We start from the raw sequence: 27,988 nt of genomic DNA, 5'->3' as shown, positions 1-27,988 counted from the left end.
TGCCCCAGCTGTTTCCTGTTGAAAATGTCTGTGTAATGTAGATACATGTGAGGGATTTTCTCTCTAAATCCGTCTCCAGTTCGCTAAATCTCACTTCTCCAAAACGATCCTGCGCAATGGAACAAAGTCGGAATATTGAGATGTGACATTGCCTGCATCTTATCCTCTTTCTCACTGTTTTTAATGACTTCAAACAAGTTCATTTTTGCTGGGCTTTGTCGTGCGGAGACCCGTGGGGATGTCTAGCGGTCATTTCTTTCAGTGGCATTTATGTGATGTCTTCAAGGTAACTTTAAATCATTTCCTTTGACACCAGATTGTTACCTTACTTACATTTTTTTGTTGTTGTTGTTGTTGCAAGAACCAACCTGATTTATTTGCAGTATCAAAGCACACATGAATAAAGACCCATGTTTGATTATAGCAGATGATTTTAGTTCAGGGATTTAAGGTACAAATCGGTTTTATTATAGACTATTTCAAAATGTCTATCAGAACATGTCAGCAGGTAGATTTGCGTGTATTTTCTGTGAGTGCATGTTTGACTGTTTTCACATAGACGTTATATGTAGCCTAGCTATAACATTTACTTTCATTGACTTTACGCAGATAATGTTATTAGGCATGTCTGCGTGCATGAGTTAACACACTCGCGTGGATGTTTCAATGCGTTTCCAGCATGAGTTTCGACACGTTTGCGCATTGCGCGCTGACCGATGCCGTTTCCATGAATATAAACCACGAATGCTGCTGCATAAGTTACTGAACTTTCAAAGTAATTTCTGCTGACTCCGCATTTGGATACCACATTGGATTGTAGGAAAACAAACAATAAGGAAGGGCTTAAGGCGTCTAAGAAGGCGCCCTTTGGGCAGGATAACTATGTGGTAGCGGTTGTGATGTATACGAATCCTGTGTATATTCTCTTTATTATGTAAATTTGTCCCGTTATGCTTCATCTGCTGGGTTTGGCGCGTGAACCGTTTTCCATCTCATGTTTGGATAGGCAAGATCCTTGGCTCTGTGGCTCCTGTCCTGAACGATCGTTTTTGGAGCTGAGAATGAGAGAAAGCAAGGGCATCATTGCATTATCTTAAAACTAAGCCTACTTAAAGAAGATAAACCACTGTTTGGAAACAAATGATTTTAAAGATATCTTATCTCATTGATTGATTTATGCATTCGTTTTATGCAAACCTCTCTCTCTCTCTGTGACTAATTCCTATGCAATTGTTCTTCATTATGACACCCCAAAAGTTTGATTATCGGGTTGTGAAACATAACTGTCTGATGGCTGCAGGAATATTATGAGTGAAATAGCCTACAGACAAGATAATGATGTGTATGAGCTTCGAACCGGGAAAGCACCCTCTCCTCAGGAAGCGGCTCGTGCAGTCACCGCTCCATACATCCTAATATGCTTGTAAGGATTAATAAACTTCAAGGGCCATACGTGCGTAAGTCGTGCGTAAATCGTGACCAAAACTCATAGACTGGTATTATTGTAGGCTCTTTTATTATAATGGTGTGATTGTTTTGGAGGCCACGGTTCCATAGACACCTGTTCCTTCACTTATTATGAACCTATTAGAAAACCTAGCTATATATTTCGCAAATCTATAGTAAAAACTGATAATGACGAAGATGTTGAAATAGGCTGGTGAATGCGTTTGAAATCACTGCCACCAAGTCATACTGACACTGGTGAAATACGATATGGGCGGTGAGACTGACGACATTCTCTGCCTGCCATGCCCTACTAACTGTGCCCTTCTCCCCATTGAACACAGAGTGCGATGTGCTGTATCTCCTGTACCCACACCCTCTCACTGCTGCTGTGCGTCCTAACCCTGACTTCGGCGGCAACAGGGGCGGCGCCCGAGACCCTGTGTGGGGCGGAGCTGGTGGACACGCTGCAGTTTGTGTGTGGAGAGAGAGGCTTTTATTTCAGTAAGTGCACCTTTTATTTATTTATAAAGGATTGCTGCTGCTCCATTCTCCCAAAGCGCTAATGCGCAACCTCATAAATTAAACAGTATCAGATCTCTCTCATCTGGCCTTCACTTTCTAATAAGCATTCCCGCTGTCCTTTTCCGCACTCCGATTAAACATTTCAGCTGTAGACTTATCAGATTTGAAATAGTTGATGCTTATATGTATATTTTGTCTCTGTACCTGATTGTGATGAACTACTGACTTAGACTAATGGAATATACAGAATCACATGATGCAATGCCATTGAAGCAGGAGTGAGGTTCTGGGGGTTGCTGAGAGGTAAATGAAGTGTAGAATGATGTTAAACAGCTATATGTATATTATGCTCATTGAAACGGCTGCCGGGTCTATGGAGATGGGGTTTTAAGTGAATTGAGGCTGACTATCTGTAAGAAGGAGAAGGGAAAAGACATAAATGTTGCAGTGAACTCTTTTTCCACCAGAAATGGGGAAAGCTACCCAAAGAAAACCATCCGCTAAGAATCCAGAACTTAAATCTCCTATTTTCCGTTGGAGGCACAAAGGCCAGAACAACATGCAATATATGGCAGTACTGAGCTGTGTCAAGGTGTTGCGTTCTCCCACTCAGCAGTAGCCAGTGTTCCTATGACATGGACCCTGATCCTTCCCTCAGGGGACTACTTCTTCCCATTAGAACCATGGACTCAGAAAGGTTGTGGTTTGGCTCATTAGTGCCATACACTGAATTGAGGGTCCCTAGTTGGCATTGAATGAAATCACTGCACATACAAGTGCCAAGTCTCTCTTTACCACCTCTCCAAGGCTAAACAATTATTGTGCACCATCTTTTCGTATCACTGACATTGACATATCAATACAGCTCAGAGATGTCACTCATCTTGAAAGAGGCTCTATGCTCCAACTTAATCCGAATTTAATTCAGACTTGTATTACATCATGGTAGTTTCTCAGCTAACGCACAACCATGTACTGTGGAATGCCACTTTGAAAGTTCTCTTGAGGTGGTGTTTTTTTAAAAACTAGTTGTGACAGAGTTGAGAATGTTTGATTGCGTGATAACAATTTTTCTGTGAACTTGATGAAATATTTCATATGTGTAAAGACTTTTGATGAGGTGTGAGATTTTCTGGGAGATTTGATGATGTGAGACTGTGAAAGGGTTAATGTGTTCTCTGAGTGTTTAATGGATTTCACATGGCCTATGAAATAGAATCTTAAATTGCCAGAACTTGCCACACTGCCATATCTTGTATTTGGAATATAACTGTATCTTGAACAAGATTATTCTATGATAATTAATTGATGAACCGAACAATGGACAAAAACAGCAAATCATTCCAATCATGAACTCACAGACCTCAGATAGACCTTATCTGGCTCTGGGAATTCAATCTGTCCTGGTTTGGAACTAGACTGCATAGCTCCATGTGACTATAGACTGTACTGTGCGATCATTGAGCTGCAAAGTGCCCATCCATCAATGCCTGTTTCTCGTGTTAAAAAATGTACATTGAGTCGAGGACATTTCAGGCACACTCCATCCTTTCTGGAAAGGAACGGTGAGGTATGTACAGCAGGTGGCTCACTGTGTGGACAGTATGTCTCTCTCTCCTGCTGTCAGATGGAACCACATGTATAACAATGAGTCTTTAGGTGAGATATCTGGATAATCCATTTTCGCCTCTGTCGTCTCTTGCACTGGAAGAGTGACAACTCCCTGCAGTCGTCAGGTCTGGTCTGCTCCTGAGCTGAACTCTTCCCCTCCAGTCTGCTGCACCATATTGAACTTGGCAGCCACCGTAGTAATGATGTGTCCCCAGAGTGTTGCAGTGACACTGGGCTTTCTGCGGGCTGAGACGCTGGGCCAATCCACCTTACCCACCGTGTCACTGCTAAAGTAGCTGCACTTGCATTTCAAGACTTCATATTTCATTACCTTGACAGAAATGTGAAATACTACTCGGTGGAAAAATATTTTATTGAAACAAAATGTGGTCTAAAGAAGAAAAACTAAATCCACAAGCGTAGTCAGTTTTTCCAATTATTAGCCTGACCTAGAAATCCTCAGTTGTCTTAGTAATGCTTTAGCAGGCAAACTCCTCCTGGGTTGAGTGGAGTAGAGTGGATATACAGACATACCATGAATCTGGTCTTCGTGGAGGTCTTTTGAACAGAATCTGGGTAACCCCAGTTTGCAAATAGGAACACTGGACGACAGGAAAATTGTGAGGAAAATCGGTAGGAACATTCTCTGATCAGTGGGGTACTGTAGATTCTTTGGAAGACATGAATCAACTCTTCCTGAGCTTTTATTCTAGATCACACCCACTTCCTGTAATGTACTCTGGATGGAGCTAGTTATACTATTCTGAAGAATTTCCTCTCACAGTCTAAAAGTGAACCCCTACAATGCACCTACACTCCAGAGCTCTAGGATGTGAAACAATACAACTGACTAAAAATGAAAAAGGACTTCTATGGCACACCACCTTTCTCTTAGTAACTCCATAAATACAATGCCATGGCATATAACAAATCTCTAATGTGGATGATGCTGGGAGTACTCGTAAATGTATTAGTGATATACATTTTAATCAGAAGGAACCATGTCAAGGTCAGAGATAAACCTATTCAGCAAAAGGCACAGAGATTCAGCCACACAGGGCAATAGACAAACCAGTCTTGTCCTTTTTGTCTCATAATGCCATGTCATAAGCCACTAGCTCAGAGAGAGTTGTACATGAGATACATTTATAGTCGAGATGAAAATGAATTCAGATTGGCACTGTGACATCGCCCTCCCAACAGCATGTAGTTTAAACAGAACGAGGAACAGAGGAGGGGAGTAAATTGCTTTTAAGCAGCCATTGATGAGCCATCCTTTCTCAGCCTTGTTTGTCTCTCTGTGTCTATTCTATTTGAAGCAGCTGGAGTAGAAGAGTGGAGAACGTGTAAACAGAACATCAGCCTCACTACCCACACAGCTAGGCCTTGTCCCGGAGCAGCAGGGGATTATGGGGGATTACAGGATGATCAGGATGCCCCCCTCCCCTCCACCTCCCCACCTCTCTAGTTTTATACACTGGACCTAAACACACACACACTCAGCAGAAGGCACTCAGTACTAAAGAAAGAAAGGCCTCCTGTTTGCACTTTGTGTGCACTTTGTCACTGTGAAAAGGTGTTGTTTTTCCATGGAGTGCTGAAATGAGAACGTTGACCCTCCTCACTGAATAACTACTCTGCATAACAAAGAGACTTCTCATGAAAGCAACAGGATGGGGATGTTAGATTTGAGGTCTCTCAGTTTGGAGTTAAGACACAATGAGTTGAAATAAACCTGTTCTATTGGTGATGTTGGCCAGGCTTGACCATAAAGAACTCGTACAGATATTGCACACATTGTGCCCACATTATTATAGCCTACAATTTCACCTGAGGCCTCTACTTAGGGCAAAAACCGAAACTTAAACCCTGGTAAATGGTTCCTAGACTGTAACTAGCCGGAGCTAGCCAAGCTTGCTATGTCACATTATTTTGAACTGACTGACCCATCCATTCTATTCCATCCCACGAGACCCTAACTCACTGAGTTAGGATCCTAAATGCTCTTACAAACTGGCTTTTAATTGCCTAAAAGCAGACATAACCTCAGTTGAAAATGTGAGGGAAATTTAGCTAGGCTATAAACTCTTTGTGGTACCAGTGATAAAGAGGTAGTTTCCAGGTCTATAGCAGCTTTCGTAGACCCCGACAAACCATAAACTCCCTGATACTCCACAGGCAGTGCGCTGCACCGGTTCCAAGAATTCACTGTTTTTTATTAACCACGGAGAGGCTGTAAAACTCAGATTCTTTCTGTGCCCACTCTGGAGGAGAGGCTTGTCTTTACAGCCTTACTCGTTTGAGGAATGTGAGCTATGTGCTGCAGTGTCTCCAGCATAGCTCTATCCAAGCAGCAGGATGGAGCAGTGAGTGGCCTGCCTCTTTGACTTTTGTCTTAGAAGTCGTTCAAATATACTGACCAAAAATAATCATGTAAAGTGTTGGTCCGAAGGTTTCATGAACTGTATTAAAAGATCACAGAAAATGTCCATTAGCACAAAAAGCTTATTTCTCTCTAATTTTGTGCACAAATTTGTTTACATCCCTGTTAGTGAGCATTACTTCTTGCCAAGATAATCCATCCACCTGACAGGTGTGGCATATCAAGAAGCTGATTAAACAGCATGATCATTACAAAGGTGCACCTTGTGCTGGGGACAATAAAAGGCCACTCTGAAATTTGCAGTTTTATCACACAAGACAATGCCAGAGATGTCTCAATATTTGAGGAAGCATGCAATTGGCATGCCGGAATGTCCATCAGAGCTGTTGCCAGATAATTGAATGTTAATTTGTCTACCATAAGACGCCTAACCATGCCAGCCCAGGACCTTCTTCCCCTGTGGGATCGTCTGAGACCAGCCACCCGGACAGATGATGAAACTGAGGAGTATTTCTGTCTAATATATCCCTTTTTTGGGAAAAACTCATTCTTATTGGCTGGGCCTGGCTCCATAGTGGGTGGGCTTATGCACTCCCAGGCCCACCCATGGCTGAGCCCCTGCCCAGTCATGAAATCCATAGATTAGATCCTAATGAATTTATTTCAATTGACTGATTTCCTTATATGAACTGTAATTCAGTAAAATCGTTGAAATTGTTGCATGTTGCGTTTATATTTTTACTTCAGAAAGTATTAAGACCCCTTGACTTGTTCTACTTATTATAAAATGTTTTTTTCCTCATCAATCTACACACAATACCCCATAATGACAAAGCAAAAACAGTTTTATAAAAAAATGTTTGCAAATGTATTTATTTTTAAACTGAAATATCCTATTTACATAAGTATTCAAACCCTTTACTCGGTGCTTTGGTGAAGCACCTTTGGCAGCGATTACAGCCTTGAGTCTTCTTGGGTGTGACGCTACAAGGTTGGCACACCTGTATTTGGGGAGTTTCTCCCATTCTTCTCTGCAGATCCTCTCAAGCTCTGTCAGGTTGGATGGGGAGCGTTGCTGCACAGCTATTTTCAGGTTTCCAGAGATGTTTGATCGGGTTCAATCCGGGCTCTGGCTGGGCCACTCAGGGACATTCAGAGACTTGTCCCGAAGCCACTCCTGCGTTGTCTTGGCTGTGTGCTTAAGGTCGTTGTCCGGTCGTTGTCCTTCACCCCAGTCTGAGGTCCTGAGCGCACTGGAGCAGGTTTTCATCAAGGATCTCTCTGTTTATCTTTCCTTCGGTCCTGACTAGTCTCCCAGTCCCTGCTGCTGAAAAACATCCCCACAGCATGATGCTGCCACCACCATGCTTCACCATAGGCATGGTGCCAGGTTTCCTCCAGATGTGACTCTTGGCATTCAGGCCAAAGAGTTCAATCTTGGTTTTATCAGACCAGAGAATCTTATTTCTCACGTCTGAGAGTCCTTTAGGTGTCTTTTGGCAAACTCCAAGCAGGCTTTCATGTGCCTTTTACTGAGGAGTTGCTTGCGTCTGGCCACTCAACCATGAAGGCCTGATTGGTGGAATGCTGCAGAGATGGTTGTCCTTCTGGAAGGTTTTCCCATCTCTCAGCGGAACTCTTGAGGTGGTTGCAAACTTCTTCCATTTAAGAATGATGGTGGCCAATGTGTTCTCAGGGACCTTCAATGCTGCAGAAATGTTTTGGTACCATTCCCCAAATCTGTGCCTCAACAAAATCCTGTCTCAGAGCTCTACGAACAATATCTTCAACCTCATGGCTTGGTTTTTGCTCTGACATGCACTGTCAACTGTGGGACCTTATATAGACAGGTGTGTGCCTTTCCAAATCATGTCCAATCAATTGAATTTACCACAGGTGTACTCCAATCAAGTTGTAGAAACATCTCAATTATGATCAATGGAAACAGGATGTACCTGGGCTCAATTTTGAGTTTCATAGCAAAGGGTCTGTATACTTATGTAATACATTTAAAAATATATATTTTCAAATCGAAGTTTATTTGTCACATGCGCCGAATACAAAAACCCTACAGTGAAATGCTTACTTATAAGCCCGAACCAACAGTACAATTTTTAAGTAAAAATAGGTATTACGTAAACAATAGATAAGTAAAGAAATAAAATGTTAAAAAACAGTAAAATGACAGTGAAAATAACAGTAGCGAGGCTATATACAGGTACAGAGTCAATGTGCGGGGGCACAGGTTAGTCAGGCTAATTGAAATAATATGTACATGTAGGTATAGTTAAAGTGACTATGCATAGATGATAAACAGAGAGTAGCAGCAGCGTAAAAGAGGGGGTAGGTGGGTGGGGGGTGGCGAGACACACTGCAAATAATCCGGGTAGCCAACGTGTGGGGGCACAGGTTAGTCGGTCTAATTGAGGTAATATGCACATGAATGTATAGTTAAAGGGACTATGCATAGATGATAAACAGAGAGTAGCAGCAGCGTAAAAAGGTGGGGGGGAGTGGCGGGACACAATGCAAATAGTCCATTTGATTACCTGTTCAGGAGTCTTATGGCATGGGGGTTAAAGCTGTTGAGAAGCCTTTTGGTCCTAGACTTGGCACTCCGGTACCGCTTGCCATGCGGTAGCAGAGAGAACAGACTATGACTAGGTTGGCTGGGTCTTTGACAATTTTTAGGGCCTTCCTCTGACACCGCCTGGTGTAGAGATCCTGGATGGCAGGCAGCTTAGCCTCACTGATGTACTGGGCCGTACGCACTACCCTCTGTAGTGCCTTGCGGTCGGAGGCCGAGCAGTTGCCATACCAGGCAGTGATGCAACAAGTCAGGATGCTCTCGATGTTGCAGCTGTAGAACCTTTTGAGGATCTGAGGACCCCTGCCAAATCTTTTCAGTCTCCTGAGGGGGAATAGGTTTTGTCGTACTCTCTTCACGATTGTCTTGGTGTGTTTGGACCATTCTAGTTTGTTGGTGATGTGGATAGCAAGGAACTTGAAGCTCTCAACCTGCTCCACTACAGCCCTGTCGATGAGAATGGGGGCGTGCTCGGTCCTCCTTTTCCTGTAGTCCACAATCATCTCCTTTGTCTTGATTACGTTGAGGGATAGGTTGTTATTCTGGCACCACCTGGCCAGGTCTCTGACCTCCACTCTATTGGCTGTCTCGTTGTTGTCGGTGATCAGGCCTACCACTGCTGTGTCGTCCACAAACTTAATGATGGTGTTAGAGTCATGGATGGACATGCAGTCGTGGGTAAACAGGGAGTACAGGAGGGGACTGAGCATGCACCCCTGAGTGGCTCGAGTGTTGAGGATCAGAGTGGCAGATGTGTTCCTCACCACCTGGGGGGCGCGCCCGCCAGGAAGCCCAGGATCCAGTTGCAGAGGGAGGTGTTTAGTCCCAGGATCTTTAGCTTAGTGATGAGCTTTGAGGGCACTGTGGTGTTGAACGCTGAGCTGTAGTCAATGAATAGCATTCTCACGTAGGTGTTCCTTTTGTCCAGGTGGGAAAGGTCAGTGTAGAGTGCAATAGCGATTGCATCATCTGTGGATCTGTTTGAGCGGTATGCAAATTGGAGTGGGTCTGTGGTTTCTGGGATAATGGTGGTAACCTCTAACGCCTCACAAACCCGGATCCGGGAGCACCCCCATCAAAAAAGCTGACTAGCATAGCCTAGCCTAAAGCCACAGGGATATCATATAATAAAATGTTCATGAAATCACAAGTCCAAGACACCAAATGAAAGATACACATCTTGTGAATCCAGCCATCATTTCTGATTTTTTAAATGTTTTACAGGGAAGACACAATATGTAAATCTATTAGCTAACCACGTTAGCAAAAGACACCACTTCTTTACTCCACCATTTTTTTACTCCATCAGTAGCTCTCACAAATTCGACCAAATAAAGATATAAATAGCCACTAACCAAGAAACAACTTCATCAGATGACAGTCTGATAACATATTTATTGTATAGCATATGTTTTGTTAGAAAAATGTGCATATTTCAGGTATAAATCATAGTTTACCATTGCAGCCACTATCACAACTCTCACCAAAGCGACTAGAATAACTACAGAGACCATCGTGTATTAGCTAATTACTCATCATAAAACATTTCTTAAAAATACACAGCGTACAGCAGATGAAAGACACAGATCTTGAATATTTCAGATTTTCTAAGTGTTTTACAGCGAAAACACAATATAGCGTTATATTAGTTTACCACAATAGCAAACATCACAACAGCATTGATTCAAGGCAAAAATAGCGATAACGTATTAACCACCAAAATATATACATTTTTTCACTAACCTTCTCAGAATTCTTCAGATGACAGTCCTATAACATCATATTACACAATGCATATAGAGTTTGTTCGAAAATGTGCATATTTAGCTGCACAAATCGTGCTTATACAATGTGATTAGTGTCCAAAACCTCAAACAATCTGTCCGGCGCCATCTTGGAGAGGCACCTATTCTAATCGAAAACTATTCATAAACTTGACTAACAAAATACAGGTTGGACAGCAATTGAAAGACAAATTAGTTCTTAATGCAATCGCTGGGTTACATTTTTTAAATTAACGTTACTTCAAAATACAGCGAGGCTGCACTGCAATAAAGCGAGGCTGCACTGCAATTAATGGCGGATTATGCATTTGACTTTTTTCAACAGAACAACGAATTATCAGCATAAATAGTTCTTACTTTTTGAGGAACTCTCATCAGAATCTTGGGAAAGGTGTCCTTTGTCCAAAAGAATCGTTGCTAGGTTGGAGAACATCCTCTTCAACGTTGCAATTAGCAGTAAACATTAGCATTTGAGCCAGAGATACCCAACTTCCTACAACGCCACGAAAATAAATACCCGAAAATCGCAATATACTGACATAAACTGATATAATTCGGTTCAAAATAACAAGATTATGATGTCTTTAAAGCCTATATCGAATAAAAACACAGCCGGAAATGTCTAAGATCTATAACCGATGGTTCTAGTACAATGTGCCAAGGTCCTCAGTGCGTCAGAGCGAAGGGGGAAAAGAACATACACGTCTTTGCCAAGTGATTTATAACCTTTGAGATCTACGTAGAGACTCCATTTCAAGTCTCCCTATTCGCTAACAACCAGGGGAAGGCGTATGCAGTGCATCTCAACCAATAGAAAACAGGCAGAGTTATACACAGGTCTCAGAGCAGCTTGGAAAATTTGGCATTCTCACATACACATAGGAAAATTGCTCTAAGTCCAGTTCTGTTTCACTCACAGATATAATTCAAACGGTTTTAGAAACTAGAGAGTGTTTTCTATCCAATAGTAATAATAATATGCATATTGTACGAGCAAGAATTGAGTACGAGGCAGTTTAATTTGGGAACGTCATTATTACAAAGTTCTAACAGCACACCCTATTGATTAATGTGGGACATTACCAGCCTTTCAAAACACTTCATGGCTATGGACGTGAGTGCTACGGGTCTGTAGTCATTTAGGCAGGTTACCTTAGTGCTATTGGGCACAGGGACTATGGTGGTCTGCTTGAAGCATGTTGGTATTACAGACCCAATCAGGGACATGTTGAAAATGTTAGTGAAGACACCTGCCAGTTGGTCAGCACATGCCCGGAGCACACGTCGTGTTAAACCGTCAAACCCAGCGACCATGTGAATGTTGACCTGTTTAAAGGTCTCACTCACGTCGGTCCTGTAGTTTAGCATCTGCTTCATCTGACCACTTTTTTATAGGCCGAGCCATTGTTGCTTCCTGCTTTAATTTTAGCTTGTAATCAGGAGGATATAATTATGGTCGCTTTGTCATTATGGGGTATTGTGTGTAAATTGATGAGGATTTTTATTAATTTAATCCATTTTAGAATAAGGCTGTAACGTAACAGAATGTGGAAAAAGGGAAGGGGTCTGAATACTTCACGAATGCACTGTACATGACAAATAAAATATAATAGTAACTTGAGCATGATCATGCGCATAATAGTGGTAGTTAAAGGTATGGTTTATATTTGTACCCATGCCTCTCTGCAGTTATGGCACTACTGCCAAAAGGTCAATGCTGCTTGACCAAAAGGTCCCTCTAGCTTGTGTGCTGCTCAGTCAGGTTGATCTAAACAGGCTGCCTTGCTCTTCAGCTAAGACATTGTCGACTGACCTGACAAGGATCCCAGTGGGATCAAAACCTTGTCTTGTGTGCATCTTAATAAACCACTGGGGAGCATTACAGAGTTGCAGACATTCCTTCTTTCAAGTCATGCAGCCAAACAATTGTTATGCAGCGCTTAGATCTCAGTCGAATCTATTCGCCCTCATTCACCCTACAAAAAGGGCACATGGCCCCCCTTCCATCCAATAGGTGCATGCAACAACACACAACACCAAAACAAAACTTCACCCTAATCTGTAGTGGGTGTCTGTCTATGACACAGTGACACAAACAGAAGATGTGTAGCCTACCACTAATCTGCCATGCCCTGAATCCCTGCAACCAAACTCTAAAACAATAGCCTTTACCAATCACCACGGATCCCCCTTCTCAAACAGCCTGTTTCTCACACCATCCACCGGGCTGGATGTCCACACCACACGGCAGGCAGGAGAAGGTGGTTTGTCTGAGTTTGTTTACGACAACAGCACACAGGACACCAACTCTTTGTTCACGGCGGATTACAGTCAGTGATCCCTTGAAACGTGCCACTTAAAACTTTCCAAAACCTATTCCACCTGATTACTGATGCTTTCTGCTTTTTAAAACCATCTACAGCTGATTCTAATACATGTTAAAATCTGCATCCAGATGATTTTTCTCCTCTCCAGCTGTTTGTTCAGAAGGTTACAGGTTATTTTGAGAATAATAGCGGATGTTCATTTGGAGGGCTTTATTGGGAGGGATTGGAAAACAGGGCCAGCACAGTCGACTCCTGGCTCACAATACAACCTGTCTGATTGAATAATCACAAACTCGGCCTCGCAAGAAGGCTTCCCTCGTCATGAAAATTCCTTGTTACACGTCAGCAACAATGGTTAAGTGACAATTGATCAAGGTTTATTCTGGCTTAATTACAACATTCCATTCAGTAAACATGCCATTAAAGATGCACTCCGCGACCTTAAGGACAAAAAATTGCATGAATTGGATTTGTAACATATCAAACAAATTGCAAAATTCGGATGATATCAGATGAATTGCAAAATTCGTAACATATCAAACAAAATGGATGACATAGTAAAATGTATTTTTAAATGTATTGTCACATACATTGGATGGGTTCAGTGAAATGTGTTGTTTTACAGGGTAAGCCAGAGTAGCACGGCACACCTGGAGCAAATTAGGTTTAAGTGCCTTGCTCAAGGGCACAAACAGATTTTTTACCTTGTCGACTCAGGTATTCAAACCAGTGACCTTTCGGTTACTGGTCAAAATACTTTAGCCGCTAGGCTACCTGCCGCCCAACACAATTGAATGACGTAGTACACAAACACAGGGACCCGTTTTGGCTCGTGAGCGCCACTTTCAAAACTACTGGCTGAAATTATACAAAAGTTAGAGAGTGCATCTTAAACTGGGCCCAGCTGAGGACACAAAGAGAGATGAAGTTATGAAAATCCCCAAATAGTCTTCAAACAATGAGACCTGCTACCTTTCATTCTCAAAGTGAAAACTGGTGTATTGCACGTGCAGTTCTCATTGTAAGGAGTCTATAACATGGCCTGATTACCTTTAGAATACATTGTGGTGGTCAAATCCTCAAAACAATGATTGGCCCTGTTGACCTGGACATAGACCTATCTCTTTGTAGAGACTTAGAGCACCTTGCCTGCTGAATCAACTATTACTGCTGTCCACTGCAGCACCTTCAACCATTTAGCAAGTATAGAACCATCTTACTTTCAACATTTTAGCCAGTATAGAACACTCCTACTTTCAACCTTTTACCCAGTATAGAACCCTGGCACCTTCAACCTTTTAGCCAGTATAGAACCCTCTTACTTTCAACCTTTTAGCCAGTATAGAACCCTCTCATCTTCAACCTTTTAGCCAGTATAGAACCCTCTCACCTTCAACCTTTTAGCCAGTATAGAACCATCTTACTTTCAACCTTTTAGCCAGTATAGAACCCTGGCACCTTCACCCTTTTAGCCAGTATAGAACCCTCTTACTTTCAACCTTTTAGCCAGTATAGAACCCTCTCATATTAAACCTTTTAGCCAGTATAGAACCCTCTCACCTTCAACCTTTTAGCCAGTATAGAACCCTCTTACTTTCAACCTTTTAGCCAGTATAGAACCCTGGCACCTTCACCCTTTTAGCCAGTATAGAACCCTCTTACTTTCAACTTTTTAGCCAGTATAGAACCCTGGCACCTTCAACCTTTTAGCCAGTATAGAACCCTCTTACTTTCAACCTTTTAGCCAGTATAGAACCCTCCTACTTTCAACCTTTTAGCCAATATAGAACCATCTTACTTTCAACCTTTTAGCCAGTATAGAACCCTCTCACCTTCAACCTTTTAGCCAGTATAGAACCCTCTCACCTTCAACCTTTTAGCCAATATAGAACCCTCTTACTTTCAACCTTGTAGCCAGTATAGACCCCTCCTACTTTCAACCTTTTAGCCAGTATAGAACCCTCTTACTTTCAACCTTTTAGCCAGTATAGAACCCTCTTACTTTCAACCTTTTAGCCAGTATAGAACCCTCCTACTTTCAACCTTTTAGCCAGTATAGAACCCTCTCACCTTCAACCTTTTAGCCAGTATAGAACCCTGGCACCTTCAACCTTTTAGCCAGTATAGAACCCTCTTACTTTCAACCTTTTAGCCAGTATAGAACCCTCTCATCTTCAACCTTTTAGCCAGTATAGAACCCTCTCACCTTCAACCTTTTAGCCAGTATAGAACCATCTTACTTTCAACCTTTCAACCAGTATAGATCCCTCCTACTTTCAACCTTGTATCCAGTATAGAACCCTCCTACTTTCAACCTTTTAGCCAATATAGAACCATCTTACTTTCAACCTTTTAGCCAGTATAGAACCCTCTCACCTTCAACCTTTTAGCCAGTATAGAACCCTGGCACCTTCAACATTTTAGCCAGTATAGAACCCTCTTACTTTCAACCTTTCAACCAGTATAGATCCCTCCTACTTTCAACCTTGTAGCCAGTATAGAACCCTCCTACTTTCAACCTTTTAGCCAATATAGAACCATCTTACTTTCAACCTTTTATCCAGTATAGAACCCTCTCACCTTCAACCTTTTAGCCAGTATAGAACCCTCTCACCTTCAACCTTTTAGCCAGTATAGAACCCTCTTACTTTCAACCTTGTAGCCAGTATAGAACCCTCCTACTTTCAACCTTTTAGCCAGTATAGAACCCTCTTACTTTCAACCTTTTAGCCAGTATAGAACCTTCTTACTTTCAACCTTTCAGCCAGTATAGAACCCTCTCACCTTCAAGGGTTTAGCCAGTATAGAACCCTCTCAACTTCAACCTTTTAGCCAGTATAGAACCCTCTCACTTTCAACCTTGTAGCCAGTATAGAACCCTCTCACCTTCAACCTTTTAGCCAGTATAGAACCCTCTCACTTTCAACCTTGTAGCCAGTATAGAACCCTCCTACTTTCAACCTTTTAGCCAGTATAGAACCCTCTCAACTTCAACCTTTTAGCCAGTATAGAACCCTCCTACTTTCAACCTTGTAGCCAGTATAGAACCCTCCTACTTTCAACCTTTTAGCCAATATAGAAACATCTTACTTTCAACCTTTTAGCCAGTATAGAACCCTCTCACCTTCAACCTTTTAGCCAGTATAGAACCCTCTCACCTTCAACCTTTTAGCCAGTATAGAACCCTCTCACCTTCAACCTTTTAGCCAGTATAAAACCCTCTTACTTTCAACCTTTTAGCCAGTATAGAACCCTCTCACTTTGAACCTTTTAGCCAGTATAGAACCCTTTTACTTTCAACCTTGTAGCCAGTATAGAACCCTCCTACTTTCAACCTTGTAGCCAGTATAAAACCCTCTTACTTTCAACCTTTTATCCAATATAGAACCCTCTTACTTTCAACCTTTTAGCCAATATAGAACCATCTTACTTTCAACCTTTTAGCCAGTATAGAACCCTCTCACCTTCAACCTTTTAGCCAGTATAGAACCCTCTTACTTTCAACCTTTTAGCCAGTATAGAACCCTCTCACTTTCAACCTTTTAGCCAGTATAGAACCCACTTACTTTCAACCTTTTATCCAATATAGGACCATCTTACTTTCAACCTTTTAGCCAGTATAGAACCCTCCTACTTTCAACCTTTTAGCCAATATAGAACCATCTTACTTTCAACCTTTTAGCCAGTATAGAACCCTCTCAGCGTCAACCTTTTAGCCAGTATAGAACCCTCTTACTTTCAACATTTTAGCCAGTATAGAACCATCTTACTTTCAACCTTTTAGCCAATATAGAACCATCTTACTTTCAACCTTTTAGCCAGTATAGAACCCTCTCATCTTCAACCTTTTAGCCAGTATAGAACCTTCTTACTTTCAACCGTGTAGCCAGTATAGAACCCTCCTACTTTCAACCTTTTAGCCAGTATAGAACCCTCTTACTTTCAACCTTTCAGCCAGTATAGAACCCTCTCACCTTCAACCTTTTAGCAAGTATAGAACCCTCTCATCTTCAACCGTTTAGCCAGTATAGAACCCTCTCAACTTCAACCTTTTAGCCAGTATAGAACCCTCTTACTTTCAACCTTGTAGCCAGTATAGAACCCTCTTACTTTCAACCTTTTAGCCAATATAGAACCCTCTTACTTTCAACCTTGTAGCCAGTATAGAACCCTCTTACTTTCAACCTTTTAGCCAGTATAGAACCTTCTTACTTTCAACCTTGTAGCCAGTATAGAACCTTCTTACTTTCAACCTTGTAGCCAGTATAGAACCCTCCTACTTTCAACATTTTAGCCAATATAGAACCATCTTACTTTCAACCTTTTAGCCAGTATAGAACCCTCTCACCTTCAACCTTTTAGCCAGTATAGAACCATCTTACTTTCAACCTTTTAGTCAGTATAGAACCCTCTTACTTTCAACCTTGTAGCCAGTATAGAACCCTCCTACTTTCAACCTTTTAGCCAATATAGAACCATCTTACTTTCAACCTTTTTGCCAGTATAGAACCCTCTCACCTTCAACCTTTTAGCCAGTATAGAACCCTCTTACTTTCAACCTTTTAGCCAGTATAGAACCCTCTTACTTTCAACCTTGTAGCCAGTATAGAACCCTCCCACCTTCAACTATCCACGAACACACACTGTTTCTCATCATCTGACTTGAGATCAGTGTTCTCTCACACACAGTACAATTCCCTCCATAATCTTTCTTCACACTGTACCCAGGGTCCTGACAGAACTGTGGAGAGATGCATCTGTTTCTGAATTGGAGCTCCTCTCTGTTCAAAACAACATTGTCAAGATAAGGAAGGCATAGAGCAGAAGTTAATGCACTTTGTCAGCACTGGCAGGCTCCCAGGCCAAGAGCAATTAACTCTGAAAGGGAAAGGCATTTCCTCCTTGTAAATGCCATATTACATTATTATTATTTCATTTGGTAACAGGGAAAAGGCTATATTGCCCGAGGTGAGCGGGGAATTGTAAATGGAGAGTGGGATATTTTTTTAAAGGCCACTGAAAGAAAGTGGGTTTGGAGAGAGGGAGTCGAAAGCTGTTGGCATTCAGGTGTCAAAGCAACTCCTAACTTCCTCCTCCCTACCACTCACATCACTGTAGAAGGTGACTTGGGTTCTCAGAGAAGTGCTCAGATTCCAATTCATACTGAAGAGCACCAGACCTCCAAGTGAGCCTCTCTGGCTTTGCACCACAGGAGGCTGGTGAGGGTTGGACGACTAATAATAATGTCTGGAATGTAGTGAATGGACTGATATCGAACACATGGAAACCATGTGTGTGATGTGTTTGATACCATTTCATTTATTCTCTTCCTGCCATTACTATGACCCCCCACACAATTTAGGTGCCACCAACTGCCCATCTTTTGCACGTATGGGAGCTATGAGTCTCGTCGTGCCTCAGGAAAGCCATATAGTTGTTGGTAAACAACAGCATGGCTGCATTGTAACAGCATCCACAGTATCAAAAGTTCAACTGGCTCCGAGATTGTTAGCAATAAAGGGCTGCTGGGTTGCCAGGTGAAAATGTGAATGAAACGACCAACCAGGCCGCCAGAGGGTGTGGCTTAGACCTGGGCCTGCTTTCTCTGCAGGCTGATGGGCCCCGAGGGGTTGAGGTTTGGCCTAATGGGTCTAAAACGTCCAAACGTGATATTCTCAATGTTACGGTGACCGTGACCTTTTTTACTGCCGCACGGCTGCCAAAAAGAGTCCGCACAGTGCAATGCGATACCCTGTACATTTTGCAGTGAAGAAATCAATGATATTAACGCTGTCCATATATCAGAATAATCAAGTCCACAACCTGGCCGTTAGCACTCAGCTATTACAGGGCCCAGGGCCTGGCGCACAGCCACAAATTATTACTGCTCTTTGGATTAATTCAGCTCACAGATATAAGACCTTCCAGGACATCTGCACTAAAGAAGTTGGTCCATATCCAAGACTGTAATGGGTTATGTTGTATATGATTCCATTGGCTCTTTAAAAGCACCTGTGGTTGACTTTACACACCCGTGACACAACACTTAACAGGCCTATGACCTCTACTTTTACCTCAACGTTTAACTTCGACCTATAACACGAAGACAAACATACTTGGAAGTCCAAAATGTATAAACATAAACAACAAGCTGTCTTCAGTTATCTTTTTTATTTACTTACAGAACAATCTGGAAAAACAGCTATCCTTGCTCTCTACATGCTCTCTGCATGCTCTTTTCATGATTTTTGCATGCTCTCTACATGCTCTTTACGCCTTCACACGTAGTAACACAAATTCTTCTTTCTGTCTCTCCAGGTAAACCAACGGGCTATGGCCCCAGTTCACGGCGGTCACATAACCGTGGTATTGTGGATGAGTGCTGCTTCCAGAGTTGCGAGCTGCGGCGGCTCGAAATGTACTGTGCCCCTGTCAAGTCTGGCAAGGCAGCTCGCTCTGTGCGCGCACAGCGCCACACAGACATGCCAAGAACACCTAAGGTTAGTACTGCAGTGCAAAACGTGGACAGAGGCACAGAGCGTAGGACAGCACAGCACCCAGACAAGACAAAAACCAAGAAGGTGAGCACAGCACCAAACAGATATACATTATAAGAGCATACACAGTTGATATCAGCGAAACAGAATGGACATAGATATAGAACATTGTAGTGGGTCTTTCAGTATATTTGATTGTTAGATCATACAGTGCATTCAGAAAGTATTCAGAACACTTTACCTTTTCCACATTTTGTTACGTTACAGCCTTATTATAAAATTCATTAAATCGTTTTTTCCCCTCATTAATCTACACAAAATACCCCAAAATTAAATATGAAACTAAAAATATCAAATTTACATAACTATTCAGACCCTTTACTCAGTACTTTGTTGAAGCACCTTTGGTGGCGATTACAGCCACGAGTATTCTTGGGTATGACGCTACAAGGTTGGCACACCTGTATTTGGGGAGTTTCTCCCATTCTTCTCTGCAGATCCTCTCAAGCTCTGTCAGGTTGGATGGAGAGCGTTGCTGCACAGTTATTTTCAGGTCTCTTCAGAAATGTTTGATCGGGTTCAAATCTGGGCTCTGGCTGGGCCACTCAAGGACATTCAGAGACTTGTCCCGAAGCCACTCCTGTGTTGTATTGGCTGTGTGCTTAGGGTTGTTGTCCTATTGGAAGATGAACCTTCACCCCAGTCTGAAGTCCTGAGCGCTCTGTAGCAGGTTTTCATCAAAGATCTCTCTGTACTTTGTTCCGTTCATCTTTGCCTTGATCCTGACTAGTCTCCCAGTCCATGCTGCTGAAAAAAATCCCCACAGCATGATGCTGCCACCACCATGCTTCACCGTAGGGTTGGTACCAGATTTCCTCCAGACGTGACGCTTGGCATTCATGCCAATCATGTATCTCATGATCTGAGAGTCTTTAGGTGCCTTTTGGCAAACTCCAAGATGGCTGTCATGTGCCTTTTACTGAGGAGTGGCCTCCATCTGGCCACTATACCATAAAGGCCTGATTGGTGGAGTGCTGCAGAAATAGTTGTCCTTCTGGAAGGTTCTCCCATCTCCACAGAGGAACTCTAGAGCTCTGTCAGAGTGACCATCAGGTTCTTGGTCACTTCCCTGACCAAGGCCCTTCTCCCCATATTGCTTAGTTTGGCCGGGCAGCCAGCTCTAACAAGAGTCTTGCTGGTTCCAAACTTCTTCCATTTAAGAATGATGCCACTGTGTTCTTGTTTAAATAATTTTATTTAACTAGGCAAGTCAGTTAAGAACAAATACTTATTTTACACTGACGGCCTACCCTGGCCAAACCCTCCCCTAACCCGGACGACGCTGGGCCAATTGTGCGCCGCCCTATGGGTCTCTCAATCACGGTCAATTGTGAAACTGCCTGGGACCGAACCAGGGTCTGTAGTGACGCCTCTAGCACTGAGATTCAGTGCCTTTGACCGCTGCGCCACTCGGGAGCATTGAAGGTTCTTGGGGACCTTCAATGCTGCAGACATTTCTTGGTACCCTTCCCCAGATCTGTGCCTCAACGCAACCCTGTCTCGGAGCTCTACGGACAATTCCTTTGACCTCATGGCTTTGTTTTTGCTCTGACATGCACTGTCAACTGTGGGACCTTGTGTAGACAGGTGTGTGCCTTTTGAAATCATGTCCAAATCAATTGAATTTACCACAGGTGGACTCCAATCAAGTTGTAGAAACATCTCAAGGATGATCAATGGAAACAGGATGCATCTGAGCTCAATTTCAAGTCTCATAGCAAAGGGTCTGAATACTTATGTAAATAAAATATTTCTTTTTTTAATTTCGGATAAATTTGCAAACATTTCTAAAAGGCTGTCTTTGCTTTGTCATTAAGGTGTATTGTGTGTAGATTGCAGAGGACTTTTTTAAAATTTAATACATTTTAAAATAAGATTGTGTCACGACTTGTTCGGGCGGTGTTCGGCGGTCGACGTCACCGATCTTTTAGCCATCACTGATCCATTTTTCATTTTCCATTGGTTTTGTCTTGTCTTCCTTCACACCTGGTTCCAATCCCATCAATTACATGTTGTGTATTTAACCCTCTGTTTCCCATCATGTCCTTGTCGGAGATTGTTTGTTTGTATGTTCGTGTATTATGTATTGGTGCGCGACAGGTTCTTGTACCCACTTTTATTTATGTTGTATTTTGGTTTTGGAGTTTTTTGTTAAGTTTATTAAACAACTCCATTTATACCAAGTTCGATTCTCCTGCGCCTGACTTCCCTGCCACCTACACACACGTTGTTACAGATTGTAACGTAACAAAATGTGGAAAAAGTCAAGGTGTCTGAATAATTTCCGAAGACACTGTGTGTCAGGCTTTTTCCAGAGCATGCACTCCAAGTTAAGACGTTAAGGCTAAGTCTTGATGATGAGGACAGAAAACACCAATAACTTCCTTTTACCCCTTAGAGAGTGGCTAACTATTCCATTGTGGACAATAAACTACCACAGTGGAAAGCAAATGTGTCATATCTGAACGGTTTTATTATTTTTCCTGACAGAAACCTTTATCTGGGCATAGTCACACATCTTGCAAGGTAGGCTGTTTGTCCTTCACTACTGCAGTGGTACTTTTCTACTATAACTACACAGAACAAAAATATAAACGCAACATGCAACAATTTCTAAGACTTAACTCAAGAGTTACAATTCATATAAGGAAATAAGTAAATTTAAATAAATAAATTAGGCCCTAATCTATGGATATCATATGACTGGGAATAAAGATATCCTAAAGAAAAGGTAGGGGTGTGGATCAGAAAACCAGTCAGCATCTGATGTGACCAATATTTGCCTCACGCAGCGCGACACATCTCCTTCTCGTAGAGTTGTTCAAGCTGTATTGTGCCCTGTGGAATGTTGTCCCACTCCTCTTCAATGGCTGTGCGAAGTTGCTGGATATTGGCGTGAACTGGAACATTCTGTGGTACACGTCAATCCAGAGCATCCCAAACATGCTCAATGGGTGACATGTCTTGTGAGTATGCAGGCCATGGAGGAACTGGGACATTTTCAGCTTCCAGGAATTGTGTAGATCCTTGCGTCATGGGGCCATAGATTATCATGCTGAAACATGAGGTCATGGCGGTAGATGAATGGCACGACAATGGGCCTCAGGATCTCGTCACGGTATCTCTATGCAAATTGCCATCAATAAAAGGGAATTGTGTCCGTAGCTTATGCCTATCCATACCATAACTACACCGCCACCATGGGGAACTCTGTTCACAACGTTGACATCAGCGCAAACCGCTCACCCACACATCGACATACACACTGTCTGCCATCTGCCCAGTACAGTTGAAACCGGGATTCATCTGTGAAGAGCACACTTTTCCAGCGTGCCAATGGCCATCGAAGGTGATCATTTGACCACTGAGGTCGGTTACGATGCCAAACTGCAGCCAGGTCAAGACCGTGGTGAGGACGAAGAGCACGCAGATGAGCTTCCCTGAGATGGTTTCTGACAGTTGTGCATAAATTCTTCGGTTGTGCAAACCCACAGTTTCATCAGCTGTCCGGGTGGCCGCAGGTGAAGAAGCCAGATATGGATGTCCTGGGCTGGCGTGGTTACACGTGGTCTGCGGTTGTGATGCCAGTTGGACACACTGCCAAATTCTCTAAAGCAAAAGAATTTGAGAAATTAACATTCAACTCTCTGGCAACAGCTCTGGTGAACATTCCTGCAGTCAGCAGGCCAATTGCATGCTCCCTCAAACTTGAGACATCTGTAGCATTGTGTTGTGTGACAAAACTGCACATTTTAGAGTTGCCTTTTATTGTCCCCAGCACAAGGTGTACCTGTGTAATGATCATGCTGTTTAATCAGCTTCTTGATATGCCACACCTGTCAGGTGGATGGATTATCTTGGCAAAGGCGAAATGATCACTGACAGGGATGTAAACAAATTTGTGGGCCAAATGTGAGAGAAATACGCTTTTTGTGCATATGGAAAATGTCTGGGATCTTTTATTTCAGCTCATGACCAACACTTTACATGTTGTGTTTATATTTTTGTTCAGTATAGAATATAGCATGCCATGATTGGTGCCATGACTACCATCATATGTGATGCATACTTGTCATTGTTATACGTAGCTGTTTATACCTTTGTTTAGTAGATACAAAATCAATGACTCCTTGGCCAGGTTACAACAGAATACAGTCAGCATATATTGACCTTTTTGTGAGAGGGAAGGAAATACAAGCACATCATTTAATTCGTAATCAAGCCCAGTCCAACCAAAGTAGTCAATCCAACCAGAAGAAATGTTTCTTTCCTCTCCCTTAGTTTCCCAATTCCACCTGTGTGTCCATGTCATCCTTTTAAGCTTGGACTTGGTGCATTTTACAACTCTCCTCTTAAAAAAGAAAGCCATTAGAGAAGGGGCGGAGGACTAAGTGGTTTTTGTGGTAGACCCATGGCACTCTCTCTCCCAGACAGATTCTACTTTCATACTGTACATTTTGTGCTGAAACTCTGGTCCTCAGATTGCAACAGATTTGTGGCATGCTAGTTACAGAGGGTAACGGCATGCATATAATCACATTGATTTATTCATGTGCAGAGGGACAGTGTGTTGAATGTCAGTGCCGCTCTGGTGGCTTGTGGTTTAAATATGACCTATCAGCTCTGGTAGGGAGGATACTCGATACTGTACTGTTTGTGGCTCTTTCACTATAGCAAAAGGTTATGAAATCATCATCCATTAATTGTACAGCTGTGTTGTTCTAGACACAGCTTTGGGTTTTGACCCAAAGCTGTTTTTTTCCCACTCTCCTAATCCACTTATCTAATGTTTTTCCTCCTAAAAATCTGTTCCCCCTCCACCATTTTCAGGAGGTACATCAGAAGAACTCAAGTCGAGGAAACACAGGGGGAAGGAACTACCGAATGTAGAAGAAGACAGAAGCTAACGGACAGGCGGACAGGGATGAGAGAAGGGTGTGCCCTTACCTGGTGCCTCTGTGGAATGGTTCACTGTAAAACAACAAAAGGTGGATAATGGTACTAAGCTAATGGTAATAAGCTTTGTGTGTAATGTCTCTAGCTGAGAGTTAAAGTGCTGGGGTTATATGAGAGGTATTTTTATTATTTTATACACTGCACCATTTCATATTGGAAGGAATTATATTCCATGTCAAATCAATGTAACAGACTAGTTTAGCTGCTTACACATCAAAGAGCTTCTTCTTCTTATACCTCCATGTGTGAGCTGAGCTATAGTGTCCCTGGTGGCCTCTGATAGGCTGTGTTACATACAGCCAATAGGAAGGCAGCCAGCAGACATGTTTTACCTGTCTGTCTATGGGAGCCAATGGTTCATCCTCTTTACCTGAACTCTAAAAGAGTTGAAGCTTTACACTGAGAGGTTGGGCCATGCAAAGTAGTCGGGCTATTAGATAAGTAACCCACCCATTCTCATCTAACAACCACTGCTTTGATAATATATTAGAACCTCAATCGAACGTTATTTCAGCTTCAGTCAGCTCTGGCCAAAAGATTATTTCACAGTTGTCACGTGTTTCATTAAGGCTATTTATTTACTATTGTCTGCTTCAACAGACAATAAGCGTATTACATGCAACCATACCATAAGAACCTGGCTTTGAGGCAACAACATGACCAGAGACCTATTCTGATGATACAATCTTCTTGTACTGCTAAGCCATTCTAGTGAAACTGACAGTAATATTATATTCTGTACTGTAAACAGAAAGTTTTGAGGAGATTCAATTTATATTTAATTTGTAAAGACTCAGTAGATTCTCTGGGTCTAATATGTGGTCTGATTAAAAATGGATTCTAATGCAGAGGACAGGACAGAGGGGCGCTAAAAATAGCCAGCTACAGGAAGACGATTAATGATTGATTTCACTTGGCCTGCATTCTTTTATTTTGTTAGCTTAGGGAGGGACCTTTGCTTCTTCTGTATGAACATGGACTGCGTGGATTTTTCAATAAAAAAGGCGATAAAATGAACAGCAACACATATAGTTCACTCAAGTGAATGATATGCAACTCAAATACTGTTAGAAACACAGAAACACACACCTACAAACAGGACTGCAGTTGAAAAATGCTGCGCACACACACACACACACACACACAGTCCGTTTTGTGGCTAAGCCACTCAGAGCTCTGCTACTGTGAGCAAGGTTCACACACTGGTTCCATCAGACCATGTTCTGAGAATTCCTGTGTTTGCGTCAGGATTACAGAGAGTAATGGCTGTTTGCACAATCTGGATGCCTGACAGTCTTAATGTACCGTTTCAGCAACCTGACAACCCATCACATCTCTTCCTCCTCTGTCAGTGTATAATCAACCAATACTCCCATTTATGTTATCCTATGCATTCTTCTACTATCATTGTACATGATGGTATCATATAGCAAAACCGTATTAAGAAAATCCTATCCACTGTATAATGGTGCTATTTTGTAGTTTGTTACTTGCAACGGTGGGCTAAAACAGGAAGAGAAAGAGAGATGGCAAAGCTTATCGTTGGAGGTCGTCCCTTTTGCACAGCCTTGTGGCCACCATTTTATTAATAGTGTTTTTATTTGTAAGCAATTTCAATAAGGTAGTAGTATAAGCGAGCAAATGTCTTTGTGTGAAATCTGTGAATGCATGGGAAAAAAGTATCATGTTGTGGTCCCAAGAAGGCAAAACGCTATTTTTTCTACTGTTTTTAAATTATTGTTACTCAATATAGATCCCTATGCCAAATAACTTGACAAAAAGCACTGTGAACTGTGATCCTTCAATAATATTAAGGTGTTAAAAGTCATAGTGTACTTTTGTTTGTCCTGAACGAAATGTATGTAAACGCACCATGATCAGAAAGCCAAGGCATTAACGCTTACAAATATGTATGATTAAGGTTGAATGATTTGTTTTGTAAAACCATGCCCATGTGTTAAAGAGCTTAAGTGACACAGCGAATCAGATCTGGTTCTCAGCTCCCCACAAAGTAACACGTTTTATTTATTACAACCTTTTACAATTTTGGGCTGTTGATGCATTTGGACATCAATAAAATGGGATAGAAATTATAAAAAAAAATATTAAAATGACAGTCTGACCTAAAGTATTAATGTGGTACTTATATCCTTACATCTATCAGCAATCCACAGCTGTAATCATCACCACATACAATACGATGTAGTGGTTAAGATTAGTACCCCATCTTGTCTGTTCACATATAGCCACGGACGATATTGTCAGGTGAATTGAAAGCCAGGATGACCTCTATGCCATTTGACCGTTCGGTAGAGATGCATGTATGTGGTTTTAATCAATCAGCACGATTGTCCTTCAGTACCATATCACCAGACTGATACCAAAGATCTCAGCTAAATTAAGACACAATCTAATTCAACATGCATTGTCAGCTTTGTATTTAATGAAAGACAGTTGAGGTAACTGACAACTGTCAATCGTAAGCTATCACATTTGATCGATGTCTCCATCCATCTGATCAGCTGTTCAGCTATGCTAATGCCGCTTGAGTAATACAAGTGTAGGTTTCATTCATCCCCTGAGGCATACGCTGGTCAGACTGACCCCAGTTCAGTTCTACACTCTTAGGCTTCGGCTGTCCATTTTGGGTTCCAGGTAGACCCCTCTGTGGAAAGGGTTTTTCGTAGAACCAAAAGGGTTCTACCTGGAACCAAAAGGGTTCTACCTGGAACCAAAAAGGGTTCTTCATCGGGTTCTCCTATGGAGACAGCCGAAAAACTCTTTTAGGTTCTAGATAGCACCTTTTTTATAAGAGTGCAGTTCTCCCTGAAACAAAGCTGAAGATGGAAGTTTACCACGTGGGACTTTGTGGGACTGTCAATATGAAGGCATAAAGGATAATAATGGTGGCCTCTTGAGGGGCAGCAACAGAGTAAAGCTATGAGCATGATAGAATCTAGATTTTTAATCCAGTTATCTGACTCCCAAAACACTATTTTGACTGATTCTTTGTCACCATTTATCTCACAATTAGCAGATATAATGTCACAAACAGGAATGAAAACTGTATTTTGAATTACATATAGGAACTTGACACTATCAAGCGCTCTGGAATAGGAAAACATTTGAATTGATTGCCATGGGATTCCAAAGCTCACCATCATCTAAGAAACTGTTTAATTACAGCACTGTTATTTCTGGTGCTCGATTGCCTTCTGTAGAAAATGTTTAAATACTGACAGATTGTTCACCATTCCTGCTGAATAAACCACTTGTCAACATTATGACAACGTCTGGGCACTTATTTCATATCATTTGTCATGCTCATGTCAGAATGTTCTGCAGGCACTTTTAAGAAACCTTTGAATATCATCCATTAATAAAATAACATGAAGATGTTTTTACCACTGTTGCTTGGCAACCAAACATAAGAAGAAAAACAAACAGCCAAGTGAACAGTTTTCTTTCTTGTATCAGTATTTGGAGTGTAATTGATCACCATGTCCCTCTCGCTTGATGCAAGGGAAAACCAACCAATGAACGTCAAGTATGAATATCCAACGGATGTAATGAAACTGAGAGGTCCAGGAGACTTTCTACAGCAATGCATCTTATTAACACACAATTCTCCCTATTATGTAATTATAGCACACAGTAAGCTATCCACAGCAAGGTCAGACCTGCAAAATAAACCTTTGTGTCACTGACATAGACATTAGTGTTGCATTCTAACAAAGCTCACTTTTGTCTCTCTGAGCATATGCAAAAACTATAAAAAACATCAATTATGCACGTCGGCTGTATATCAACAC

At 42.0% G+C, this 27,988-nt stretch overlaps 1 protein-coding gene across 3 annotated transcripts; it reads left to right on the top strand.

The window, feature by feature from the left end:
- LOC129838939 (insulin-like growth factor I) lies at positions 1–27,460 on the top strand. 3 transcript variants are annotated; one of them, XM_055906213.1, is made up of 5 exons: positions 2–286; positions 1,791–1,950; positions 18,982–19,244; positions 21,711–21,746; positions 24,051–27,460. In XM_055906213.1, the coding sequence occupies exons 1-5, from the start codon at positions 239–241 to the stop codon at positions 24,108–24,110; spliced, it is 567 nt and encodes a 188-aa protein (XP_055762188.1). In that variant the 5' UTR covers positions 2–238; the 3' UTR covers positions 24,111–27,460. The 3 variants fall into 3 exon arrangements, with proteins under 3 accessions (XP_055762190.1, XP_055762188.1, XP_055762189.1); XM_055906215.1 differs by lacking the exon at positions 21,711–21,746 and having other exon boundaries at positions 1–286; positions 18,982–19,163; XM_055906214.1 differs by lacking the exon at positions 21,711–21,746 and having other exon boundaries at positions 3–286.
- The last annotated feature ends 528 nt before the right edge of the window (positions 27,461–27,988 follow it).

This window comes from Salvelinus fontinalis, chromosome 39 (genome assembly GCF_029448725.1).
Source record: "Salvelinus fontinalis isolate EN_2023a chromosome 39, ASM2944872v1, whole genome shotgun sequence".
Taxonomy (NCBI): Eukaryota; Metazoa; Chordata; class Actinopteri; order Salmoniformes; family Salmonidae; genus Salvelinus; species Salvelinus fontinalis.
This window is presented reverse-complemented; position numbering and strand designations above follow the sequence as displayed.

Bases quoted from the DNA above. Each gene is read 5' to 3' on its own strand.
- LOC129838939 (XM_055906213.1), top strand. From the start codon at position 239: ATGTCTAGCGGTCATTTCTTTCAGTGGCATTTATGTGATGTCTTCAAG. The intron at 287-1,790 runs GTAACTTTAAAT...CATTGAACACAG, and splicing joins ATTTATGTGATGTCTTCAAG to AGTGCGATGTGCTGTATCTC. The intron at 19,245-21,710 runs GTGAGCACAGCA...TTTTCCTGACAG, and splicing joins ACAAGACAAAAACCAAGAAG to AAACCTTTATCTGGGCATAG.